Source organism: Diadema setosum, chromosome 13 (genome assembly GCF_964275005.1).
Source record: "Diadema setosum chromosome 13, eeDiaSeto1, whole genome shotgun sequence".
Taxonomy (NCBI): domain Eukaryota; kingdom Metazoa; phylum Echinodermata; class Echinoidea; order Diadematoida; family Diadematidae; genus Diadema; species Diadema setosum.
The window spans coordinates 2,555,415-2,580,814 of NC_092697.1; the positions used below are offsets into that span (position 1 = coordinate 2,555,415).

The window sequence follows — 25,400 nt, forward strand, 5'->3', positions numbered from 1 at the left end:
GTTATGACATATAAAATATACTGAACAAGGAAATTGTGAAACACAAAATTTGCATATTTTTCATTTTTCTTAAGGGGTACACTAGACCAACGAATTAAGGTGGACCAAAATGGAAGAGGTATAAAATGGAAGAGGAAATATCATTCTATGAAAACATAATGACTTTATGTGGACTGATTCTATGAACGGGCCAGGTTGGCGAATAAATCATTGCGTTGTACAGTTTATTTTTGACGAGATTTCAGTTTGCCGCGAATACGCGTTTCTGATTGGTTAATTCCCTCTGAGTGGAGAGTTGAACGAACCTCGCGGAACGACAGTAAACGTGTATTCTACATAACAGTAATACACTGTGTGTAGATGACAGTGTGAGACCCTATGGTGTGTGTGTGTGCGCGCGCACAATGTATGTATACGCGCTCAGGTTCAGGCAACTGCAGCTAAGATCTCCACGTAAACAACAAGAACAACACTCCACTCTGATCGACAGCTCAACTTTGGCTTGAACTTTGTTTGCACAACTAGATAGAGTAGCGTGTATTAATGAATTGCATACATTAATGAATCGCATACAAATCAATAATAAAAGATCTAGCACTAAGTTTGCGCACATGAGTTCTTTGGGGCTCTCTGTTTGGTATTAGAATAATTAAAGAGTTTGTTTGCAAAAACCGCTAAGTCCATTTTTGAAGATTTTGAAGTACAGTCTCTGTCATAAAGTGCAAAATAATACCTTCTTAATGATATATTGGTCACTAGATATAAAGGTACATTTTTGAAGTTATGGTCAAAAGAAGCGAAAATTTTCTTATTATTTTCTTTATTTTTCTTGACCTTTAATCGCAAATATCTCCATTTGGCAAGTATGGACTTATCGCTTTTTGCGAACAAACTCTTTAATTATTCCTTATTAATCCACTGTATATATCGCTGAGTAATCTATCTAATGATACCCTGGGAGCGCATGATCATTCATGTACCTCAAATTGCCACACTATGATTTTTACTCGACGAGACTTTCAATTTTTATTGTTTTCTAAGCGAGGGACCAATTCAGCTCTTACTGTGCTATTATAACAAGTATATCTAAAACGTTGACTATCATTCATGTGGTGATTCAACCTACGAACGGGTCGGGTTGGCAATAAATAGAAAGTCTTGTTCTAATTTGTCTCAGGGTCGTTTGGAAAATATCGATATATTGCAGAGATATGAATAATGGTATCATAAGCTCATTTTATATAATGTTAGCATTAAAAGGTGTGATTTATTTCAAATATTCACAAACCATGTCAATTAGTCGCGGATAGTAGATCTTCATGTCGTCAATAAGTGAATCTCGTAGACCATGCACTTTGTCTCTGAATTATCTCGCAAAATCTCGGGTGCTGAGAAGGACATGCGCAAAAACCTGCGCGTACGATAAATTTTTGATTTCAGCTCATTAACAGCAGCGTTGCGGTCTGACTGTCCATAAATATCTCTTTTTCTTCTCTTCTCTGCAACCCTTCCTTGTAAATTTACTCTTAATACCATTGTGGACCGTCGTCTTTGAAATATTTATTTTTAACTTATAATGCACGTGTAGTAAAGAGAATGAAAAGGACCATTTTTATTTCGATTTTATTGGCATTTGTTGATTGCAATGCGGCAAAATTATATAGATGAATTCTGAAGACAGTAATCTTTAATCGCTGTCTTTTTTACTCCATTTTTTTTTTTGCGAGTTACCGTGATTTTGATATTCTGACTAAGCCAAGGACTATTTACGAGCTTCTGCTCTTTTCATCTATGAACTAGATTACAGGGGACTAATCGTGACTGCTACGCCTCAACTTATAGTAGTTATAGCCTCGGATGGATTTGTTGGACGGTTTAACTTCTCGTCTGGCGTGCTATCGCAGTTTGTATACCAGACTAGCAACCTACAAGACATCATAGAATACCAATATTTCGGGTAGGTTCGCTTCCTATGCTGGACAATCATTACAATTAGTAAATATGAAATAGCATCGATGTAGGTTCGTATGTGTAATATTCGATAACAGGTTCATAACCTCAACATATGTATTTTGAGTTAATCGAACATGCACGTGTAGTACCTGGTGTTGGACCTAGCCCTACACGTATTATAATGTTCTTCTTTATCATCATGTGATTGTTAGTATATAGTGTTATACGTCCGGATACATATACATTTTTATATTCTATTCAGTTATCTCAAATAGGCACAATAATGAAAGGCTGATTCAAAGATTTCTATTTCGGAGTTGCTTGCAAAGACGCTATGGTTGGGGTTACCACGATGATGGCAATGGGATTGTGAAGACGGTCATAAAATGTTTTGAATTTGAATGCTTTCGTGGCGGTAGAACGTTGGGTTGTACAATGTGTGCAGCCTACAGAGACAACCCCACACGCAGGAACTGACTAACTGCACGCTACCATGCATGACCTGTTTGCCTACCGTGACATGTTCAGCCGATCAATGACTTTCCCTCCAGGAGCCCAAAGCCCCTGTGATCCTCCATATATGGTTGTAATGGTAATAGACCGGATTTTGCATTCTTCGTCGGTGGGGGGTGGGGGGGGGGGGGGGGGGTCCTCAACCCGCCAGCCGACGGGATCATTGGCGTAATACTGCACTTCGGTGCTGGAGTAGGCAGGCGACATCTGTTTCCCATAAAACCTATCCCCTTTTTTTTCTGTAATTATCTGATTTGTAAATATTAATCATAAATATAACAAGATTTTTGGTACATAATTTGCAGTAGTGTAGGTTTTTGTAGTTCAATGTAAGTGATTATTTAAAAAGATATAAATAACACTTCTGAATAAAATTGGAGCTAATTGCCCGAACGGCAGAGAACTCCATAAATTTAAAAGAATAGCAACTTGCCGAAACGTCGGGAGTGGGTAGGCCCTTTTCAGGACCACACACATACCAAAGAAAGAATACGTGACGCACCGTTAAGCCCTCTAAAACCAGGGAGGTGGGAATCTTCCCACCTCCCTGCTACAACCATATATTCCTATTTTCAATAGACCTACCTTTGAATAATGAACTACAGATCTGCTATGACATGGTACTAAAAGATGTGTGTTATTCTGATCCACAGTCTGTTCTACTATGTTATCAAGTCTCCGGATGAGATAATAGTTTTGGATGGAAATCTAACCCGAGTGACAGGGTCAAGTTTGTCTTCTTCGATGGCCACCATGTCATTAAATCGACAAGGTTTGTAATTTACCCACGTATATTACGCAGGGAAAAGGATTTTTAGCCCCGGTCACACATACGTTGGTAACCACCAAGACCACCAACAATCAATCGACCACCAAAACCCAGAAATCCCCAAAGATACATGCAATTATCAGCGACTACTGTATTTGTCGATCGCTTACGTACAGACAGGTTACACGGATGAAGCGATATCGGTCCATAAATAAACTGGAAAGCAGTCTGAAAAAAAAAATACCCACATCGCGTCATATTAAGAAATGTCGCATTTAACCGCACTGTATGGAGGCAACATATGGCTGTCAAACAACCACACACTCATTATGAATATTTTTACATCCTAAAATGATTACACAAGTGAGTCCCTAAAAGTAAGAAGTTTGATAGAAGTTCGATATTTGATTGTACTGAGATTGAATGACACAGTCGCTTCATCACGGCAGCACAGTTCAGCCTATCCTCGCGAGGCAGTACGAAAATACGCGGTCTATATAGGCCGCCCTGCTGCAGGTGGAACTGCGCTGCAATGTACTTACCGACAGCTGCTTGCGTGCAGCACAGAGCTTCAAGCGAGAGTTATGATTATGGCATCGTGTTAAAACGGTAAGTATTCAACTTTGAATAGACTTTAGGGACTCAGCGATAAAAGTATTTTAGACTGTGAAATATTTAGGGTGAGCTTGTGTTTATGTAAAAATCAGCCTCTGAGGCAAGTGTATTTGGCATTTTCGAACTGCTTCATGAGGGTATATACAGGTGAGACCAGCTGTACTGTTGTGTACGTACCATAAGCAGGGCTCGAAACTAACGGTGGCCCGGTGGCCCGGGGCCACCAAAAACGCACGTCGGGCCACCAAAATGTCAGAAATGAAGAATTTGGTGGCCTGATCGGGCCACCAGAAAAAGGTCGGATGTTTGCCTTTGGGCCACCAAAAATAAAAGTTAGTGTGGAGCCCTGCATAAGGTATCAACCGACTGCTTGTGTGCAACGCTAAGCTCCTCGCAATGTCACTTTAACAATGTTCAATGTTCAAAACTCACCCAAAGTATATCTAATGGACCTAAACTTCCACTGCTGAATCCCCAAATCTGTTTGAAGTTGAATATTTGTTATTTTGACTTTTTAATTCCGAATGACTCGATCGCTAATATCCCCCTTTCCCATGTTGGAATGTTGTGCTATGCTGAAGCACTTACTCACGACTTTAGGCGCAACCTTTGATTTTAAGTGCTACCAAAACCCTACATCAAGTTACGCACGACTTGTTGCACTTACGCACAACTCAAATTGTTATGAAACTGTCCACGTCGTTCGTAACTTCACTCACGACTTCAAAACGACTTTGTAACCAACTCGGGGCACTAACGCTCAAGTCGGAGAACTTACGAACAGATTTATGAAACGGAGTCCTGATCACATACTAGCGAAGATCGGTTGTCGACCATTCTATGACCTCTGAAATCACTCGTAGTGACAGGTCGTAAAAAGTTTGTGTTTGCGTGCGCTTTAGTGGAAGTCGGCAAATGGCTGCAAGCGGTCGGTAACAGGTTTTGCCCTGCTAGGGTTAGGATTAGTCCTATGGAATGACTGGTCGACAGTTGGTTGTCACAGGCCGCATTTTTTTCTTTTAAGTTGGAAAATGATTGTCAGTTGTCGGTGACCAGATGGCGACCGGTTTTTGGTCGGCTTGAGGTTTTCGAAAGTTCAATGAAAACTTTTCGCCTACCAGGCTGGTCGAAGGTTTTTTTTTTTTTTTTTTTTTGTCTTCAATTTGTCGTGAAAAGTTGGAAAACCGGTCGGCGACTGGTCGCCAACCTCTTTAGGATTGACCTTTAGTTGCTGACTATTTGCTGACCAATTAGAGACTAATCTCTGGTCACTTGGCAAATGGTCGCAGACCAGACTACATGCATAACAATGGACTAAACACCTTTTCTACATTGTTTGCGACCACGTGACACTTACTGTAAGTGTTTAATGCAGTCCATATCCATTAGTTGTTCCGAATGTTTGTAGAGTTTCTTGACCACACAAAGCGGTCCCTATAGTACTAACAAATGTTATCCTTCGAAACTAACAACAATCTACGATTTCTTCTAGTCTTGGCAGGACCGTGTTGATTCCTCATCCACATCTAGTGGTACTCCTGAGCAGTCCTATACATTTGTAATCCTGTGGCAATTGAGGCCGAGCCCCAAACAGAAATCAGCAAGCAATTCGTGGCTAACATGACCAGGCCAGAGCGACAAGTTTTCGTCAGTTGCTGACCATTTGCAAATCGTTATGTGAGCAAGAGTCTATTCATCATCATGCTTTGTTGTTTTTGTTGTTGCTGTTGCTCGCAAACGTTCGAAAAGAGCTCTCCAGCCAGTCGTAGAATGGTTTGCAAACGGTCGGTATCTGGTCCGCAACCAGTAGCCAATCAGCTTTGGTCGCCGTTTTGTTGTCGAGATCGAGTCGCCAGAATTGTCTGGTTCCTGGAAGTCGGCGACCAGTCTTCATGTGTGCGTGGCTAGGTCCTTAGACAACTCTAAAATCATGGATTTAATGTAAGGACAGGAGAAAGAAGAAGTTCTACTGCTATTTCTTTCCTATCAGCAGAGAAGCTGAAGACAGTACTGGGTAAGGCCAAGGATATCAGGGTAAAGAGGTTGCTGTGTGAGGACTATGAATCTTATGGTTAAGCTTGCAACAGAACAAGGGGATTATGGCTTGCTCTGAAAGAGCACCGACCACGGCCATGACCTCCTGCAAAGGGTCTACAAGTGTTTTCATGCATATTTCATAAGAGTGTGTTATGTATGATTTCAACCGATGCAGGTACTTGAATGATTTTAGTGGTCCATGAGGTTTTCGATTCAACATCGAAAACCTCTAGACGACCAAAACTGGTCGCTGACTGGATATCTAAAGTTGACAACATTTGCGTACTTAACAAAAGACAAAACAAATCTGGCAAACACATTTCAAAGCCTTTTACTACCAACAGCCGACCATTGATTCCAAATGACTGGTCATAGGATGGTCGGAAAACGGTCTTTGCTTACACAGACACGTACGTCAGCTGTATTCATGACCGCGGCCTGTTATATATATATATATATATATTTTTTTTTTTAAAGATCATACGAATAACATACCATGAACGTGACAATGTGAAGGTCAGTGCCGATTCAATAAGAAATGATAACAATAAAACAATTTTCCCAACTGTCCATACGATCATATTCATTATGAAACCTGTTTTTAAAGGTTAAGACATAAAACTTTAGTTGTTTTCAATTCCATTTATTATGCACCTCATTATGAATCCTCGCTTCTGACAAGGTCTGATAAAGATTTTAATCAACTTAAGTTTGCACTATTATAGAACCGAAACTGTCCCATAGTGCTACTCCCTTCCCTACAGTAGGGCTATAGTTAAACTGCACTGTAAGATATATACCCCTTAGGTGTGTAAAATATACTGTAAATGCTTGGCTTCTTTGTCCCATGCGATAGCAATGCAAACGCCCGTGGCAGATATACTGCGTATGGGGCACTGGTGACATTATATAATTCAATTCAATTCAACTCAACTCAATTCAATTCATTTTATTTTCATTCGCTTTTTTTCGAACAAAACAAAACATAGGATAAAGCAAGAATTATATCAAAGGCATACATTTGACTGTGCGAAAGATCAAACCTAATGAACTCAAGCGCGGGACAATGATATCAACAATGCCCCGAAAAGCAGTCCGCCTCTGCAAGATATAACTTATTCAAGCCTGAAATAGCTGTGCTAATACAGAGGCGGGAGGAGAAAATGAACATTTTGTGACTAACCCTTGAATATCATTTTTTTTTTTCTAGGAGATGAACTTCTCATCGCCGATAAGACTACCAACGTTCTCAGGTCCTGTATTCTTATGAATTTAAGGCTCGAATGCGACGAGATCCTAGCCTCGAACGACACATACCAATTGCAGACTGTGTCCTGGTACAGGGGAATGCCTGTTTGGACAGACACAGTAGGAAATGGCTTCGGATTTATAGACGAACGTAAAGGTCTTTTACCGGCAATCACAGGAAGAAATTTGTTCAGCCGTCCAATGGGCTTACACATATACCCTGGTAAAACGAGTATTGAATTAGTGAAGACTTATTAATTATGGATGAAAAACTTATATATATATATATATATATATATATATATATATATATATATGTATGTATCGTGAAGCGGGCTTGGCCTCGTACGTGGTGGGTGCTGCATTATTGGGTATATGTGTGACGGAGAATGACTTGCAGTATAGACGTTGCAGTGATGGCTGGTTACACAGTCGAAAGCTTTGGGAAATAAAGGCCATAGTGAACATCACTGCAACGTCTATACTGCAAGTCATTCTCCGTCACACACACACACACACGCACATATATATATATGTATATATATATATATATATGTAAGAAAGAGTCTCAAGTACGCCATGGATCCAACGATTACAAAAAAATTTTATTACAAAATTTTCGGTCTGCCTGAGACCTTCGTCAGTGCAAAGACAATGATGGACAATGATAAACGTGAATCATAACAACAATGCTATGCGCGTCATTCATGTTTATCATTGTCCATCATTGTCTTTGCACTGACGAAGGTCTGAGGCAGACCGAAAATTTTGTAATAAAAATTTTTTGTAATCGTTGGATCCATGGTGTACTTGAGACTCTTTCTTCTAATAATTACAACATTCGAAGTCCAACACGTGGAAAATTCCTACATATATGTATATGTTATTACACAATATATGAAAATAACCATTGTCGTTTATGTAGCATATGTGTGTGTCTGTGTGTAAATGCTAATGTTTCGAATGACTTCACAATGTCCATTCTGTCATAGGTACCATCTTCCATTGCGCTGTAATGAAATATGCATGTTGAATGTTAAATGTGCGTCATGTTAACTGTCATAACCAGTATCATTGTTTTTAAGACTACATATGAATCAAGCATGTCAAGCGCTGTTTAAGCTGTAAACTGTTTTAATGATGAATGTATTGCTTTAAAATTTGCTACGTGTTGTCGACATCATGCAGATTATTTGTATGGCAGTTGATCTCAAGGAAATGGGAAATTAAATCAGTGTTTGATGATGAATTGAAAATGTTCATGAAACTAATTTTAAAAAACATATGTGACGCAGGTAAAGCGTACAGTCGTGGTCCAGGATATTCATGTCAGACTTATTGGAACGGGGATGAATATCAGTGCCAAGGCTGGATCTGTCTCCCGTTGTCATGGAGATGTGATGGTGTTCAAGACTGTCCCACAGGGGAAGACGAGGATGACTGTGACTTTGATAGGCCAGGTAGTTAGAATGGCCATGGCATGTCAGCAGTATTGAGTCTATCCCATCAGCATCATTGCCGCAAGTATTGCATCAGAGGCCAATTGAAACAAAGCGTGTTTCAGCAAATACATTATATGCATTGCTAATTCATGTATGGAGGGTATGGAGGGTACATAAATGTACACACATATAATGTCTATATGTATATACATGTGGTCATATGATATATGAGTATACGCATATTCATAATCATTCGTATTTCATGGAGTTACGATTTCAAGCATGCAATTATTATTGCAGTTTACCTACAACTTATTGTCTCTAGTTTTCAAGAGAAATAACATACGTTACTCTACAAATAGACATGTTCAGGCGATACATTGCGAGACTCTGTTGTTCCGCATCTTTTTGCTTTTGGTAATCTCGTCTATCTCCAGTTCCAACTATTTCTTTTATGTTCTCATTTTAATAATAAAAAAAAACTCACCTAGAAAGGTGAGTGTCGTTTCAATGTATATTAATGTGATGTAACCCTTCCTAGATTCGTTGCTGCTTGTTGCCGACGTTGATGCTGGTGCCTTATATATGGCGAACTTTGCCAACCTGACGTTCACTGAACTACCTTTCGTTGGTGTGCAAACGCCTGTAGCCATTGGTTTCGATCCGGTAGGAGGTTTGGTGTACTGGTCTGACATTCGTGCACGTGCCATAAGCGCAGCGTCGATAGACGGGACCAAGCAACGTGTCATTGTGGATAATTTGGGAAGTAAGCATGCGATTTCACTAAGCTATCATTGTATAACTACTGAACATATGCGGAATAAGATGATAACTGAAACTGGGATTTTTAAGCAGTGGAAATAAGATATATATTCCTAAGAAATCAAAGTTTGATCAATTTCTTTGACGTCGATAGCTATAAACACTGTGAAATATTCCCTTCTGGTGTATTCCGTAGCGCCAGATGGCTTGTTTGTCGACGGCGAATCTTACACGTTGTTCTGGACGGATACAGCTAGTGATGAGATTGGGACTGTACACCTCAATGGTAGCAACCGAAGGATCATTGTGAACACGACCTTGGACGAACCACGGGACATCATAGTCCTACCGCGGAGAAGGTAACAGTAAAAATGGTTGTGAGTTTGATGAGCAGAATAGTGGTCACAAGTAGCTTCAACAGTCATAAATGATAATTTATCCACCTGTTGCTTCTTCATTGAAGGCACTGCTCTTTCAGAGGGTCCACTATCTCTAGCACAAAGCTACAATTGCTGTAGGTTATATTTACACCTTGGTCCTGAAGGATCAAGAAGAATAATCTACTGTCATTTGCTGCCTATGAAGGATCCGAATTCTGGAACCGTGTACATAAATCCACATCCTCTACCACTTTCCTGTGTTCCCATCATATCAGAATTCACATCATATGAATCAGCCGTTTTTATGCCTCCTCCGCGAAGTGTCGCAGGAGGCATTTTAGCATGGGTGCCAGAGGCGGAACCTTATTTTACGGTCCGCCAAGAGTTTTCGGTGGTTTTATCCTGTTTCGAGGGTGCTGAATCCCAGTCTCGTATAAAGATGCAAATCTTGCATACCTGAAGGATATGAGATATTCAAGATGGCAGTCAAAATAGCCACCAAAAATTTTGAAGATCTCAAAATTCTCAAGAATGCAAGCAGGGTTCTTTCGGCAGATCCTCACGAGTGTCATTGCGTTCGGCGTGGGGCCATACACGTCTTTCAGGCCAGCAAAGATGTTTTTTTCTTGAGTTGTGCTCTTATGCATACTTCTTTAGTTCTGCAACCTTGGTTTCCCAAGGCGGTCGTGCTTGGTTTGAGAGTCTTTGTCGCTGAGCCAGGCTGTGAAGGCTTCTCTCTTCTCCTGGAGGAGGGTGGTGATCTCTTTGTTGTTGTCAAACCAGTCTTGATGTTTTTGTTTTGTGTGGCCTAGGGTAAGTCTGACAGAGTCATAGACTACATCCCGGAAGTTGGCCCAGACCTTCTTAGACTTTCACTCTGCTAGTAGATGTTCAAGCTGGTGTGCAAGGTTGGCGATGCGGGTCTCTTTTGTTTTTAGTTCGTCCGGTTGCTTCTGAACATCAGCTTTTTGGCGTCTATGTCTGCTGACGATGGAGAAGGACAGTCTGCACCTCAACAGTAGGTGGTCTATCCAGCAGTTAGTTGCCTTTCGTGATGCGAACATCCTGGGTGTCACAGCGCGTGGTGATCACATAGTCAATCAGGTGCCAGTGCTTGGATCTTGGGTGCATCCGGTTGGCCTTGTATATGTCAGGCAGTTGGTCCAGGGTTTTGGTGATGGTGAGTCCCTGTTCAGTGCAAAAGGTGAGTAGCAGTTGGTTGTTGGTGCTCCAATGCCGATGCCATGTGGTCCGATGAGACTGGGCTTCTCTGCCTTCACGGGCATTGAAGTCCCCGAGTATCAGCAGCTTGTCATCTTTAGGAACTGTCCGTAGCACTTTGGTGAAGTTCCGATAGAACAGCTCTTTCTGCTCCAGAGTGGGACGCGGTGGTGGTGGTGGGGGGGGGGGGGCGTACGTAGGCACTGATGAGTGCCGAGTGCATCTTGCCTCACAGAGGTATTCTCATCACCATCAGGCGGTCGCTGATTCCTTTTGGGAAGGACTCCAGGTTCTGTTATTCTTTCACAGCGGAGCGTGTGTCATGGAACCCGTATTGCATACGGGTTTAGTAAACGCATACATGTATTGTTCTATGTAGTTCTGAATTGTGACTATATAGATGCCGAGTAGTAGCACTTTCAACAAACATTGACAAATGTTTTTTTTTTTTTTTTTTTTTTTTTTTTTTAATGGGAGTAAAAGGCTATCAAATCCCAGTCATGAATTACAGATGCCACGACACCAGTCAGAAGGGAATGAACTTGGAATGTGGGTAATTATGGGAAATTTGGAAAATTACTAGCTTGTGGCTTAAAATCCAGTTCAGTGTCTCAAATAGTATACTTGGAATACTAGAAAATCAAAACACGATAACAATGACATGTAATCTTTTTTTTTAAGACAGTGTCAACCGGAAGGAAAATTGCAATGTAAAAATATGGACTCTCTCCTAGATGGCTGTATTGGACAGATCGGGGAGCGGCGGCCAAAATCGAAATGTCAGATCTCTCGGGCAATGGTCGACAGACGATTGTAGAAACGGGCCTCGTTTGGCCCTATAGTCTAACCAGCGACACAGACGGTAACTATACACTCAGGATATCATAATGAAATGATCCACTCTACCGACGGTTGAAAGTATGTTTCATAAATAAATAATACTATTGTATGAGTTCTAGTACTACAATGCATATGATAAGCAAATAATCAACGTTGGTGAAGGTGATGGGACAAACTATCACTTCCGAGGCGATTTGGATGTAGCCATCTTTCCGAAGCGCAGCTGAGGAAAGATAACGTACACATTCAGATCGCCGAGGAAGTGATAGTTTGTCTCATTGCCTGAAACTAAAAGTTGATTACTTGCTTTATATTCCACATCTAGGGTCCTAGAAATTCCCATTTTGTTCCACATCTGAAACCGTTTTAGCTGTCTTTAGGTATCCTTAGGGCTTAGGCTACGTGTGCGCGTAGATGACAAAACAATCGGCGTGTTTCTACAGAACCCCAAATTCCGGGTCTATCGGATTGTATCCGATAGAGGGGCCTGTAGAAACGCACCAGTAACGGTTTCTTTCCGATGCAGATTCCGATACCGATTCCGATTATCTTAACCGTCTAATGAGGTAGTTCTTTCCGGGGCAGTTTCCAGTGTCAGCGCTGTAGAAACACGCCAGGTTCAATAATCCGATACTGACCCGGAAGACAATCACCAGTTTGACATAAATGTGGCCGTGACTTTAATGTTTTGCTGCTACGTTAGTTGGGTGTCTCCAACACGTCCGAGTATCAAAGATCATCTAGTCACAATTTGCCTGAGATTTGACTCACTTGTAAAGAAAATACTCTGAATTTTGAAATAAAGAAAAGACACACGATTACGAAAAGGGGTGTTATTTTTACACAGTCACACTCCAGTTGCGCTGTAATTTTAAAACCAAGGCAACTAACACTAATAGGATCTAAGTTAACGTTAGATTCTAACGTTAACTATCGTCTAGGCCTAGTAACTATTATGCTTTTTAGCTCGGAAAAGACAAACTCTAGTCTAGCAAACTAGTGTTAGGGTTTGTTTTACGAACTTTTTGTCGTACTTCTAAAGGTTCGTTACTAAGAAATATGGATCTTGGTATACGAGTATGCCTACGACGTTTCGTTAGTCCGAAAATGAAAGGAAATTCAAACATTCATTTATCGAAACATTTGAAGCACATTTTCTCAATCCAAAAGTGGAAAAGGTGAGTCCACTACATTACATAGGGGTGTAGGGGTCTAGATGTCTAGAATTCTAGTTAACATTAGAGGTAGCGTGTCTACCTAACAAACTTTACGTTAGAATCAACGCTATCTAGGCATCCTAGTTCCTACTTCTAAAATCTAACGACAACGATGGAATATAACTAACGTTACACTACAGTTCTAGTCTAGTAAAAGTTCCATAGGGGGTCTAGACCCTAACGTTAGTTTCTACCTGAATTAAATCCTACCTGCCCGAAGAGGTCTAACACAGTTAACAGTTAACGTTAGGCCCTAGGCCTTTGTTCTAACTGTGTAATGACACACTACACTACACAGTCGATACTAGTTGTAACGTTAGGCTGTTTGTGTTAGACTCAAACACTGCCAGTTAGACTAGATCTAGATCTAGATCTAGGCCTACTGTACTAACGTTCTAGGCCTACTTCTAACGTAAACTTGTTAAGTTAGACTAGAATGGTTCTCTAGTAGACATCTAGGTCTAACGTTAGGGCCTAATTTATATTTAACGTTAAAGGGGCCCTGAAATTCAAATGCATGTTGATTTGTGTTGATTTAGTTCAACATCACTTTTAGACAGGGCAGAGCCAGGCAAAAACTGCCTTTTTTTCCAGTCAAGGTTTTCTCACTTGATTGTGGTACTTTAGACCATACTTAACAAAATAAGCTTCTGCGCCATCTTGAAATCTGTCCCGAATGCGATATTTTTTTTTCCCAGGATGGGAAAGGCATTTATTTGTCTTGGTGACTTGGATAGAGAGTAACTATCAAGTCTTTGACTTTATTACTCTCTATAAGCCTGACGGAATAAACCGTTACAAACTTATTATACTTTACAAATTAAAAGCAAAAATGGAAACAAGATGGTGAGCAAAACCCAGCGTGGGATTCGAACCACCGTCCATATTTTAAGCATTGATAGCTCCATGATCAGAGCACTAACACATCGTGCCACAGCGAGGAGCTGCCGATATAGGTGGTCATTGGGCTTTTGAAGTATGCAAACACAATTTGTCTCCCTATAGTCTTAGTTTCAGACGTTTTTTGTCAGTAGACTGCCGTAGACTTTACACACACTAGTGACTTTCCCATCCTGGGAAAAAAAAAAATATTGCGTCCCGAATCCAAGATGGCCGCCAAAAATCCAAAATGGCCGCCAGAGGACCTAAAAATGCCTTCTGTGGTTAAGATTTGTCTGGGGATGGGTTTTTTTTTTTTTACTCTATTTGATGACAAATGGTAAGAGAAATAAGATTCAGTGGATTAAAATTAGAATCAGTTTCTTTTTATTGCGAAAATCCAACATGGCCGCCAGACGCAGCTCCCGAAATTGATAAATGTCATAATAACCGGAGGGCCAAACCCTAAAAACTCACTTACTTACGAGTGAGTTCCACTCTTTCTACAAACTAAGTAGACCATGCTTATTTTCAAATTTCTATTGTAACAAACAACATACCACTGGTCTACCTCAAAAAATTTGTTGCAAAAGCCTCCAAATCCAAAATGGCGTCCAAGATGGCCGCCATATTTACTGAATTTGCTATTTGAAAGATAGAATTTGATAAAAACATCAGATTTCAACAAGTGTGATATCATATGAAAGAGAATAAAATTTCCTACAAGTTGATACCATTTTTGTGGGAGATTGTGATAACTGGATTGAGATTTTAAGGAAAAACACTCATTTTCTGATATTTTTCTGAAAAAAGGAAAATCATGAAAATGCTTGATTCAGCATAAATCAGAAAAAGACTGAAGGATTATCTTGAAACATTTTTAAGAATTTTGTTTAACATATGATTAATATTTGGAGAAAATTAGGGGTCAGTACCATATGCGGTTCAGGAGTTATAATGTCTCAAACTTGAAAACTCACTATGTTAAAATTTCCACTTTAGCTGTGACAAGACCTTGTTGGTCGGAAAGAGAGTCTCCACGCGCCAAGACTACTACACGCACCACTGGCACTGGCGCTTGTAGCAGTGTCAGTGGTGCGTGTAGTAGTTTTGGTGTGCGCAGACTTTTTTGACAAACAAGAGTTTGTGCCTGCAAACTAACTTTTCATACCAAGTGGTAGCTCAGGTGACGCCGATCGCTATCATTTCAAAGTAGATTGTTCTGGAGCAGATGAGATGAAGCAAAAAATGTCTTTCAAATAGAGGTAGAAGCTTGAAACAACCATGCTATAGAAAGTTTAAAACAAAATTTGGATCAATCACTCAAAAACTTCAAGATTGCAGGCCATCAAAGCTGACATAGTTTATTGCGCCAAATTAAATGTATTATTTTAATTTTGGTACAATTTTGTCTGTTGTGCTATCTATTTATAGTTTTTTATATATTTTGAAAATTGTAGTGCTATTTCAAACCGTCATGGGTTTTTATGGAGATATTTTTAAAACCAGTGATATTCTACTCCAAAAAAAAAAAAAATCGAGTGGAAGTTTCATTTTTGAAGGAGTTAATAACGGAAATCAGTAAATTTAAAGTAAAATTGGAGTGAATTTTGAGTGAAAATTTTCATTTTCACTCATTTTAGAGTGACCTTAGGGATCACTCGTCACTCTTTGAGTGATCCCTGAGATCACTCTAACAGGAATGAAAATGAACATTTCCACTCTCGAGTGATCCTGATATCTAAAATGTGAAAGCATCTACCAATGGCATTAGTTCAATTCAATTTTGACACTATAACCCACATGAAATCAGCCTAAAACGATGTAAGAAAAATCTATTCACAGTGAATACACTTTCAGCATGCTTATTTGTAAATTCAATTCAATTCAATTCAATTCAATGTTTTATTTCATTTTTCGACAAGAACATATAAACATCACTTCTTCTTTTTTGGTAACAGAAAATCAGGTGCTCAAAACTATGTAGGATGAAAAGAATACAATAATTGTATTACCTTACAATCATTACAGATTATCATAAAACTCGAGTGATTTGAAGTAAGTAAACATTGTGGATAATTCGAAAAATGGAGGGACCCACTAAAAAGGCAAGTCTTGTAGAATGTGGGCCCCTCAGAAATGTGAATATACAGCATGAATAATCATTTTGGACAGTGTTATTTGAACAATATACTGAAAAGTAATTTCGCACAACACGTTTAAAAGCAACTTTGAGAAATTGCCGCCATGTCGGATTTTTCGGGGGGGGGGGTGCTCGGATCAGAAGGGCTTTCAAGGACATGTACGGATCAGATATCATTACACATATGCCATCATCATTCACGTTTCTACAACAGCAGAGTAACATACAAGTACAAAAGCATATCTTTGATACAGAAGCATTTCTTTTTTTAAATCAAAGATCGGGCCTTACCCAAACACTTAAATGAGCTCCACCCCCCCCCCCAAAAAAAAAAAAATAAATAAACCCTCAATGGCCCGAATTCACGAAGGTGGTACAAATGAAACCATGGTTTAAACCATGGACAAAATCTATGGAGCGCCAAGTGTCGCATGGAATATTTCGTTACGAAATCTGCCATTTCGTCAATGAAATGATTATTTTGTAACGAAATGACAACGTTTGGTAACTAAATGAACACTTCGTCCACGAAATGATAATTTCGTTAACGAAACGGTCATTTTGTCGACGAAATGACCAATTTCGTAACGAAATATTCCGTGCGACACTTGGCACTCCACAGTTTTTGTCCATGGTTTAAACCATGGTTTCATTTGTACCACCTTCGTGAATTCGGGCCAATATGTTTTAAACAAGGACAATATATATGATAGACAGCAATACAAGAAATTCTAAAAATACATCAAATTATCAATCAGATTTGACTCTGACGCAACACACTAAAGGTATCGTTTACCATTGGAAGAGATATCACATTCGATTTATATATGTGCAGGTTAGTTGTATCACAAAACATTCTGCCATGTAAAAAAAAAAAAATATATATATATATATATATATATATATAAAATGAAGCCTAAAACATACGGAGATATCACCATTTCTTTTCAAGAAACCATAACATTGATAACTGTTGACAGCTTAGTATAAAAAAACTAGAAATGTCGCTACGGCGACTGGTATGCCTCCGCCATAATGCATGGTTCTCCTAATAGGTCTATAGTACAATGTCTTGACAATGTGTGATGACAGTTTCACGCAATTAGCAAAATATTAAAAATGACAGGTTTGCCACAAATCAATGTCTTGACAATGTGTGATGACAGTTTCACACAATTGGCAAAATATTGAAATGACAGGTTTGCCACAAATGTGCTGAATGTTCACTTTCCTAGAACTAGGTTCAATAATTGGATGAATGATTAAAACGTCAGAGTGCAGGTGTTTGGGGAACTGATGATTTTTACTTGACTTTTGACCCTTTTATAAGTTTATGCATTGAGTAATTTTCAAGGTATTGAGAAAAAGTATAATTTCAGTATCAAATGGTAAAATAGCATTATCTAAACCTGGCCTTTGACCTTTGACCTCACAGTTCCAAAGAGAATCACTGTCAGGTAGAGCATGCATAAATATCTAAGTTTCATGATGATACCTTGAGTTACTTTCGATATATGGAGGAAAAAGTGCAATTAAGCACTTTCACTTGACCTTTGACCTTTTGACTTTTGACCTTTTGGCAAAAACTTCCCACAGAATATATATTTGGTAATACATGCATACATCAAGTTCAAAAAACAAACCTTCAGGTATTGCATAAATACAAGTAGTGATATTTTGAGGAGTTGACCTTGACCTTTGACCCCCTGACCTTTGACCCATGACCCCCAACTTTCCTAGATAATCACTGCCCATCGGTACAAGCATATATATACACTAAGTTCCATGAAGATACCTTTAACCATTTGCGAGATATGGAGAAAAACATGAAATTTCAACCTTTTTTTTCACAAAATAACCTGTGACCTTTGACCTTTCACCCCATGACCCTAAAATCCAAACAAAGTATTATCCCCCAGGATATACCCTCATACCAAGTTTGATGTAAAACCACCACACGGTTCTTGAGATATCGACAAAAACAAAACGGGACGGACGTCCGGACGGACGTACGGACGGACGGACGGACGGACGGACGACCCGAAAACATAATGCCTCCGGCCACTTCGTTGGCGGCGGCATAAAAACATATCAGAACAATCTACTTTGAAATGATAACGATCAGCGTCACCTGAGCTACTACTTGGTATGAAAAGTTAGTTTGCAGGCACAAACTCTTGTTTGTCAAAAAAGTCTGCGCGCACCAAGACTACTACACGCACCACCAGCACTGCTGCAAGCGTCAGTGCCAGTGGTGCGTGTAGTAGTCTTGGCGCGTGCAGACTCTCTTTACGACCAACAAGGTCTTGTCACAGCTAAAGTGGAAATTTTAACATAGTGAGTTTTCAAGTTTGAGACATTATAACTCCTGAACCGCAAATGGTACTGACCCCTAATTTTCTCCAAATATTAATTATATGTTAAACAAAATTCTTAAAAATGTTTCAAGGTAATCTTTCAGTCTTTTTCTGATTTATGCTGAATCAAGCATTTTCATGATTTTCCTTTTTTCAAAAAAATATCAAAAAATGAGTGTTTTTCCTTTATATCTCAATTCAGTTATCACAATTGCCCACAAAAATGGTATTAACTTGTTGGAGGATATTTTATTTTCTTTCATATGACATCACATTTGTTGAAATCTGATGTTTCTATCAAATTTTATCTTTCAAATAGCAAATTCAGTAAATATGGCGGCCATCTTGGACGCCATTTTGGATTTGGAGGCTTTTGCAACAAATTTTTTGAAGTAGACAAGTGGAATGTTGTTTGTTACAATAAAAATTTGAAAATAAGCATGGTCTACTTAGTTTGTAGAGAGAGTGGAACTCACTCGTTAAGTAAGCAAGTTTTTAGGGTTTGGCCCTCCGGTTATTATGACATTTATTAATTTCGGGAGCTGCGTCTGGCGGCCAGGTTGGATTTTCGCAATAAAAAAGAAACTGATTTTAATTTCAATTTACTGAATCTTATTCCTCTTACCATTTATCATCAAATAGAGTAAAAAAAAAAAGCCCCATCCCCAGACAAATCTTAACCACAGAAGGCACTTTTTAGGTCCTCTGGCGGCCATTTTGGATATTTGGCGGCCATCTTGGATTTGGGACAGATTTCAAGATGGCGCAGAAGCTTATTTTGTTAAGTATGGTCTAAAGTACCAGAATCAAGTGAGAAAACCTTGACTGGAAAAAAAGGCAGTTTTTGCCTGGCTCTGCCCTGTCCATTTTGTGGTGAAACGAATATCTAACGTTAGAAACATTCCATTTATATTTAGCGATTTTTTTCTTTTATTATTCTTCAGATTAACACTATAACAGTTATTTGGGAACGCCCACAAAAAATCCTTCCAAATTAGAATTGTAGAAGCGTTCTAACAGTTAGACGTTTCTAATCAATATTATTCTTGAGATGACCTCACCTGTCAATCATTGGTAAAGACTAAAGTACTGAAATATTTTAAAAAAAGACATTGGATTTGGAATGCACTTTCCCCTCGACTCAGCAAAACTTGCATGTTCCCTCGCCATGTTTTTTGTTAGTCACATTAATATAGATCTAATAATTTTTGATGACTTAGAACTAGACTCTAGAAACCCTATATAGTATCCAGTCGCAGTAGGCCTAACCTTTAGACTAGAACATATAAGTTAGGCCCTAACGTTATGATCTAGTTACGCCTAAAACGTGTAACGTTAGGCCCTAATCATTTTTTATCTTAACTTGTTAACGTTAAATGTTAGACTAGGAATCTAGTAGAAATAGGCCTAACGTAGGGCCTAGCCCTAACATAAACAGTTAGTTAGATAGAACTTACAGAAGCTGTGTCTCTGTGAACTGATGTTGTCTCGTCACATGTGATAATCCAGTTATAAAAATCCAACCCTAAGATCCGTGAAAAATTGACGAACCAAAGAATTGGTAGAAAACTAGTTTCTAATCCAGGGTATAAACGTTGGAGCTAACGTTAGAGTAGGAGCCCTAACGTTAAGTTAGATGAAAACAAATTCGTCCAACAGCCGGTAGTAACTTGTACCCACACTATAGGCCCAGGCCCTGCTCAGTTTCTACTAGTTCAATCGGCGATCGCATCATCAGTAGATGCTCTACCCAGGCCCACAATGCACCAGCCAACTTTCCAGACATCCGGTCACAACTGTATTCAGGTGGAGAATCGGATTCTTTCCGATTATGCGCTTTCTGTAGAAACAACCCGGGTCTGCGTTAGCGCAGTGTTTGATTACGCGCTTGCAAATTCTAGGTCTATCGGATTCTCTGTAGAAACACGCTGAATGAATTTTCTGCGCGCACCGCGCGGCACCGAAGTGAAAGTGCGTTGCACTGTGTACTATCAAGTGACCTAGGTCACATGATAGTCCACAGTGCAACGCACTTTTATTTCGCGCGTACTCATCTTGCGTTGGGACTGTGTGGACTGTGTGGAGATCAGCGAAACAAAAGGGACTATCAACATAGAGTGTAACGAACTTTTCTTCTCAGGTGATGTGATGGGCAAAACTACGCTTCATCACGTGATCAGCTCTGGACCAATCCTATTGCAACATTTTTTTGTATGTGGAATATAATACTTTTTAGCAGTCACGAAAGATATCGCTGTACTATCGATGAGGGAGTTAAAATGAATTTCATTCGCCACATTAGTGTAGTTGCTGAATGAAAATTGAACACTGTCTACTTTCCTTTTTACGTCATCGTAACCAAATGCATCACACGAGACGATTTCCAGTGGTATCTTCCTCAAAATGACAACCAATGTGTCCTTGCACTTATTTGTAAAGGAAAATGATTCCTACTTTCGTGATAACAAACCTTACGCCTAAATTTACACAGCACCTGCAAGACCCTTTGGTTATATTCTTGAGCATTATTTTAAAGATGTATTTTCCAAGTAATCTAATACTGAGTTAAGAGTTGTTAATTGTTGTTGTTGTGTTATTTAATCATTTTCCGTCTCTTCCTCGTTGACGTGTAGGAGACCGGTTGTACTGGTGTGACGCCAGTCTCGACAAAATCGAAAGCTCTGATCCATTCGGACTCGATCGCAAAACCATTTTGGATAGCAGCCACAACCTCATACATCCCTTCGGACTCATATGGCATAGAGGCACTCTCATGTGGACTGACCAGGATCTGGATGGCTTTGCGTCCTTGCGGCTAGATGGACAGGACTGGCCAAGTGAATTCGCCGTGATAGGAGCGTTTACAAGACCTGCTGGCTTCTACGTATTTGACGGTAAATGATCACTATGGGCGACGTCTGCATCTCTTTAATCTCTCTTTTAAATGAAATATAGCTCTTTTTTTTTTACGTTAATTCTCTTGTAAGTTTTGTTCCCGCTTGCCGAAATTTCTGTAAAGACCACTTAAGGTGAATAATACGACTACAATTTTACCGACAATACATCTACTAGTAATCCCTCTGGCTCAACCCCCCCCCCCAAAAAAAAAAAAAAAAACACAACAAAACAAAAAACAAAAAACAAAAACAAAACAAAACAAAACAAAAACAAACTTCATTGGAGTGTACTGTTCCATGACTAAATAGATTTGATAAAGAATTAAAGGGTAGTGATTGATTGATATTGTTTTTCGATTGAATCGACCTTCAGTCGTTGCCCATTGCGGTGCACTGTGGCCCACAGTTGAGGGTTCAAGTCCATGCGAGATTGTTCGGCTGATTATGTCCTGTTGCGTGAGCGTTCTCCGAGGCGCATATACTGCGGAATACAGTCAGTGAACTTTCAAACGCTACACGCAGTTTTGTTGTATGGAAGAACAACTTTGAAAACTAAAGAATCTCACCCTTTCTTCTTTTTTTTTTCGCATAATCGTTTAATTCCCTCCTATCGAAATAGGTGGATTTTCATACATGCCCTCACTCTCTCTGTAATTGCAAATATTTTTGTTTTAAATCTCAACTAATTTTAGATGCACATACCATCATCGTTAAGGGCAGTTTTCTCATTGAGCAAAATTGTGTGTGATCATACCGTCTCCACTAGCAAAGAGGCAAAACACTTTTTCCTGAGATAGGACTCAAAATGGAGGTCCCGCATGATCCCGCTTCATTCATTCTTCGAGAAGAACAAAGTGTTAACCCGGTGAAGTGGTCCCATCTCACATCCAACTTGACCCCATGGAAGACCAGCTATGGGCTGTCCAGCCATCTTCTCAGATGGAAAATGAACAAAAAAAACATACAAACGTTTCAGTTGAGTTAAATAATTTGAATGTGAGTTTGATTTACTGTGATGGTTACATACCACATAACGATCAGTGCCACATTTGATATTTTTTGTTATTGTACAAAATCATGTGATTGCAATGGAAATATTACCAACGTAGAACGTCTGCTTGGAATGTATCATCCACATTATATGCATATATATATTTTTTATGCATATTATATGTATAGATTTTTTCTGTTCTTCATGACCGTATTGTCCATAACTCATTGCACTGATTAGCTCAAAAGAAAACGCTTGTAATTTTAAATCACCTATTTTGCTAGAGGTCGATAGCAAAAACTTATAATGTGTTAATACTTGTTAAGCGTAACGTTTCAGCGTAAGATTCATTGACGTTACCTTAACTTTTCCATTGCTTAAGATTTTTTTTTTAATATATTGATGACAGTAACATATAGAGAGCTAAAAAAGAAGAAGAGTAATAATCGCAAAGAATGAAAAGTAGTACTTAGTACTTAGTAGGACTTAGAATTTTTAGACAACCGTTGAGTCGGAGAAATTTGCTCTCCAAAATTTTCGTGAAAGCGATTTATTCTTTATTTCCAAAGTTCGGGTGTTCATTGCGGTCAAGGCGACTGCAGCAATGTCTCAATGAATTCCCAGGTTAATCATGTCATCGCACGCAAGGCCAGATATAAGCAAATAGCCTGAAGTTATGGTTATTAGATTATTACAAGCATTGAAGACACAAACAGTAACCGAAGACCCCGGGAACGTTTCCTAGCTTATGTATCATTCTTACAAACATGTGTATTATGAACTCATACGTTATCTGTCAACGTAGCTGTGATCGTTTGGTAAGTTAAAAGCGTTACATCGTAAAAGAAAGGCAGCGCTAAGTTCAATTCACTATACCACCAGACATTGCCAGACTTTTCCTATAAAGTATTTTCTTTAACCTCTGTTTTGTCCTTTTTCACCCATTCGCATAGATCTCTGTCAGCCGTATCCCTGCCAAAATAACGGAAAGTGCGTCGTAGGCACATCTGTCCATAGCTACAGGTGTGTCTGCACTCGTGGGTGGAAAGGCGACAATTGTACACGTGGTAAGAAGAACTCTGTGTCCCTGTGATGTAAACCCGCATGAAAACAAAGAAATATGATAACTCCAATTCATGTATAATCAGTCTTCAATCTTTCATTTTAATAGAGTGTACGTGCAGGCTTTTTCACAACTGGTGCCAGGAGAATTTACAATTTATATCGGGGAATTCATAAGACATATAATAATAATGTGGCTGCAAGGAAACGGAGAGCTCTTTCACTTTAGGCCGTGTCACACCTTTCCGGGCATGCCTTGCGTGCGACTTGCAAAGAACAATTTTTACCACTCGGAGGTCCCCGCAGATGACCCGCACATGACAGTGCCTAGCATGTATCTCACCCGTAGTCGCTCGGAGGTACGCACGCAAATCTTTTTACCCGCAGCCATGTTTAGGCCCTGTCACACCCTTCCGGGTAAGCCACGCGGGCTTGTTGCATGTAAGGATTTTCTAGCATACCGGACAATTTCTGAGGGCGGACAAGGATTTTGACGAGTAGCTACGGTGCATGTGTCTTACTTGCTGGACGCGTTCTACTTAAATTCTACTTGCGATATACTGTGTGACCTGTTTGCCAGGCTCGTGGGTGCTGACAACTCAGTGAAGGAATTCCTCTGAAGGAATGGCAGAAGTCCCACAGAATGTCATTATCTTGGCTGCATACGGGGACTTTGAAGTACCTGCGTGGGAGTTGCCTGCGAGGTGCTGCCGCTTAGGGCCTCCCACTGGCGTTCTGCGTGGACCTCTCCGGTTATCCCCTCGACTCACCCGAAAAAAAAAAAAAAAAAATTGGTCATGCTCAAAACTTGGCTCCGGGCAATCTCCGGGCAACTACAGGCGAGATACGCGCTAGGTACTGTCAGGTGCGGACCAACTGCGGAGAGCTCCGAGTAGCAAATTTGTTTTCCCGCAAGTCAAGCCGCAAAACTTCCCCAGATACGGTATGACAAGGACTTGAGCATGCTCACATGTTCCTAGTGAGTCGTGGGGGTTCGCTGGCAGAGGTACACGCAGAACACCAGTAGGAGACCCTTACCGGCAGCACCTCGCAGGCAACTCCAACGCAGGTACTTCTCAGTACCCTTAAGTCGCTCGTAACAGAAAACGGATCAGTTTCAAAGCTCTCACGCAGGTCACACGGAATACACGCAAGCAAAAGTAAGTAGCACGCGTCTAGCAGGTAAGAAACAAGTGCAAAACTCGCAAACATTCTTGTCCGCCCGCTGAAAATTCTCCTGCTTGCTGAAAAATCCCTCCTCGTAACAAGCCCGCGTAGCTTGCCCGAAAAGGTGTGACACGGCCTTTAACATCAGGGAACTGGGTGAGCGTGCTACTTTAATGTTTAGCGTACGATATGATAAAGTGTATTGATGAGATGTTTCACAGCGTGGTCATGATTCCGATTAACGAATTAAGAAGGCATCTAAATGAAGATGTTATCATTGTTGTGTGAATACTCTTATACAGGCGTAATTGGTTGAGCTACAAGATATCAGACACTCCTCAGTTGGCCCTGCTTGACCAGTTTTGGGGCACTATTGAAAAGCCTCATTCATGCACTTAAACCAATTTGTATAAACTTAAAAAAATAAAAATAAAAGAAGAAGCTATGGTCTGCATAGGCTTCAATCCCTGTAGGGAAGAAAAAAGCCCCCAAAATTATGGTGACACTTTTTCTTTTTTTTTTCTAGAAGAAAAGAGCCACATATCTTCCCAACACAGCCGCAAATTCATGGCCTTGTATGCGACAATGTGTGCATACAAATATGTTTATGCGAAGGAATAATAAAACATGGGTCTCATCTCTTTACAGCTCCCCTCGGTCACCAACAAAAATTGGTTGCTGAGTTTTAGTTATGGTGTCGCCAGACCTATTCTGTTATTCTTGCACTGCTATTTTTTTCATTCAGTTCACCTGGGTCAGAGGTTCAAATGAGTTACTAAGAGCATTTTGTAGTCCGTCGTGCGTCTTGTATGAACTTTTAAACAGTTTTATTCTTCTTCTTTTTTAACCAATCTTAGCAAGAAGCATCTCTAGGGTACAAACATCTCAGATTGTTAAAAAGTGAGCA

The 25,400-nt window shown here is 39.8% G+C and overlaps 1 protein-coding gene across 1 annotated transcript in view; it reads left to right on the top strand.

Moving 5' to 3' along the window:
- Positions 1-21,278, top strand: part of LOC140237066 (uncharacterized) — a 30,824-nt gene extending 9,546 nt beyond the window's left edge. Inside the window, exons 9-16 of the mRNA XM_072317006.1 lie at positions 1,801-1,957; positions 3,120-3,238; positions 7,098-7,358; positions 8,431-8,595; positions 9,119-9,343; positions 9,536-9,698; positions 11,675-11,802; positions 21,010-21,278. Of these exons, the coding sequence (XP_072173107.1) occupies positions 1,801-1,957; positions 3,120-3,238; positions 7,098-7,358; positions 8,431-8,595; positions 9,119-9,343; positions 9,536-9,698; positions 11,675-11,802; positions 21,010-21,278 (1,487 nt within the window). The remainder of the gene's footprint in view (positions 1-1,800; positions 1,958-3,119; positions 3,239-7,097; positions 7,359-8,430; positions 8,596-9,118; positions 9,344-9,535; positions 9,699-11,674; positions 11,803-21,009) is intronic.
- Positions 21,279-25,400: the final 4,122 nt, after the last annotated feature.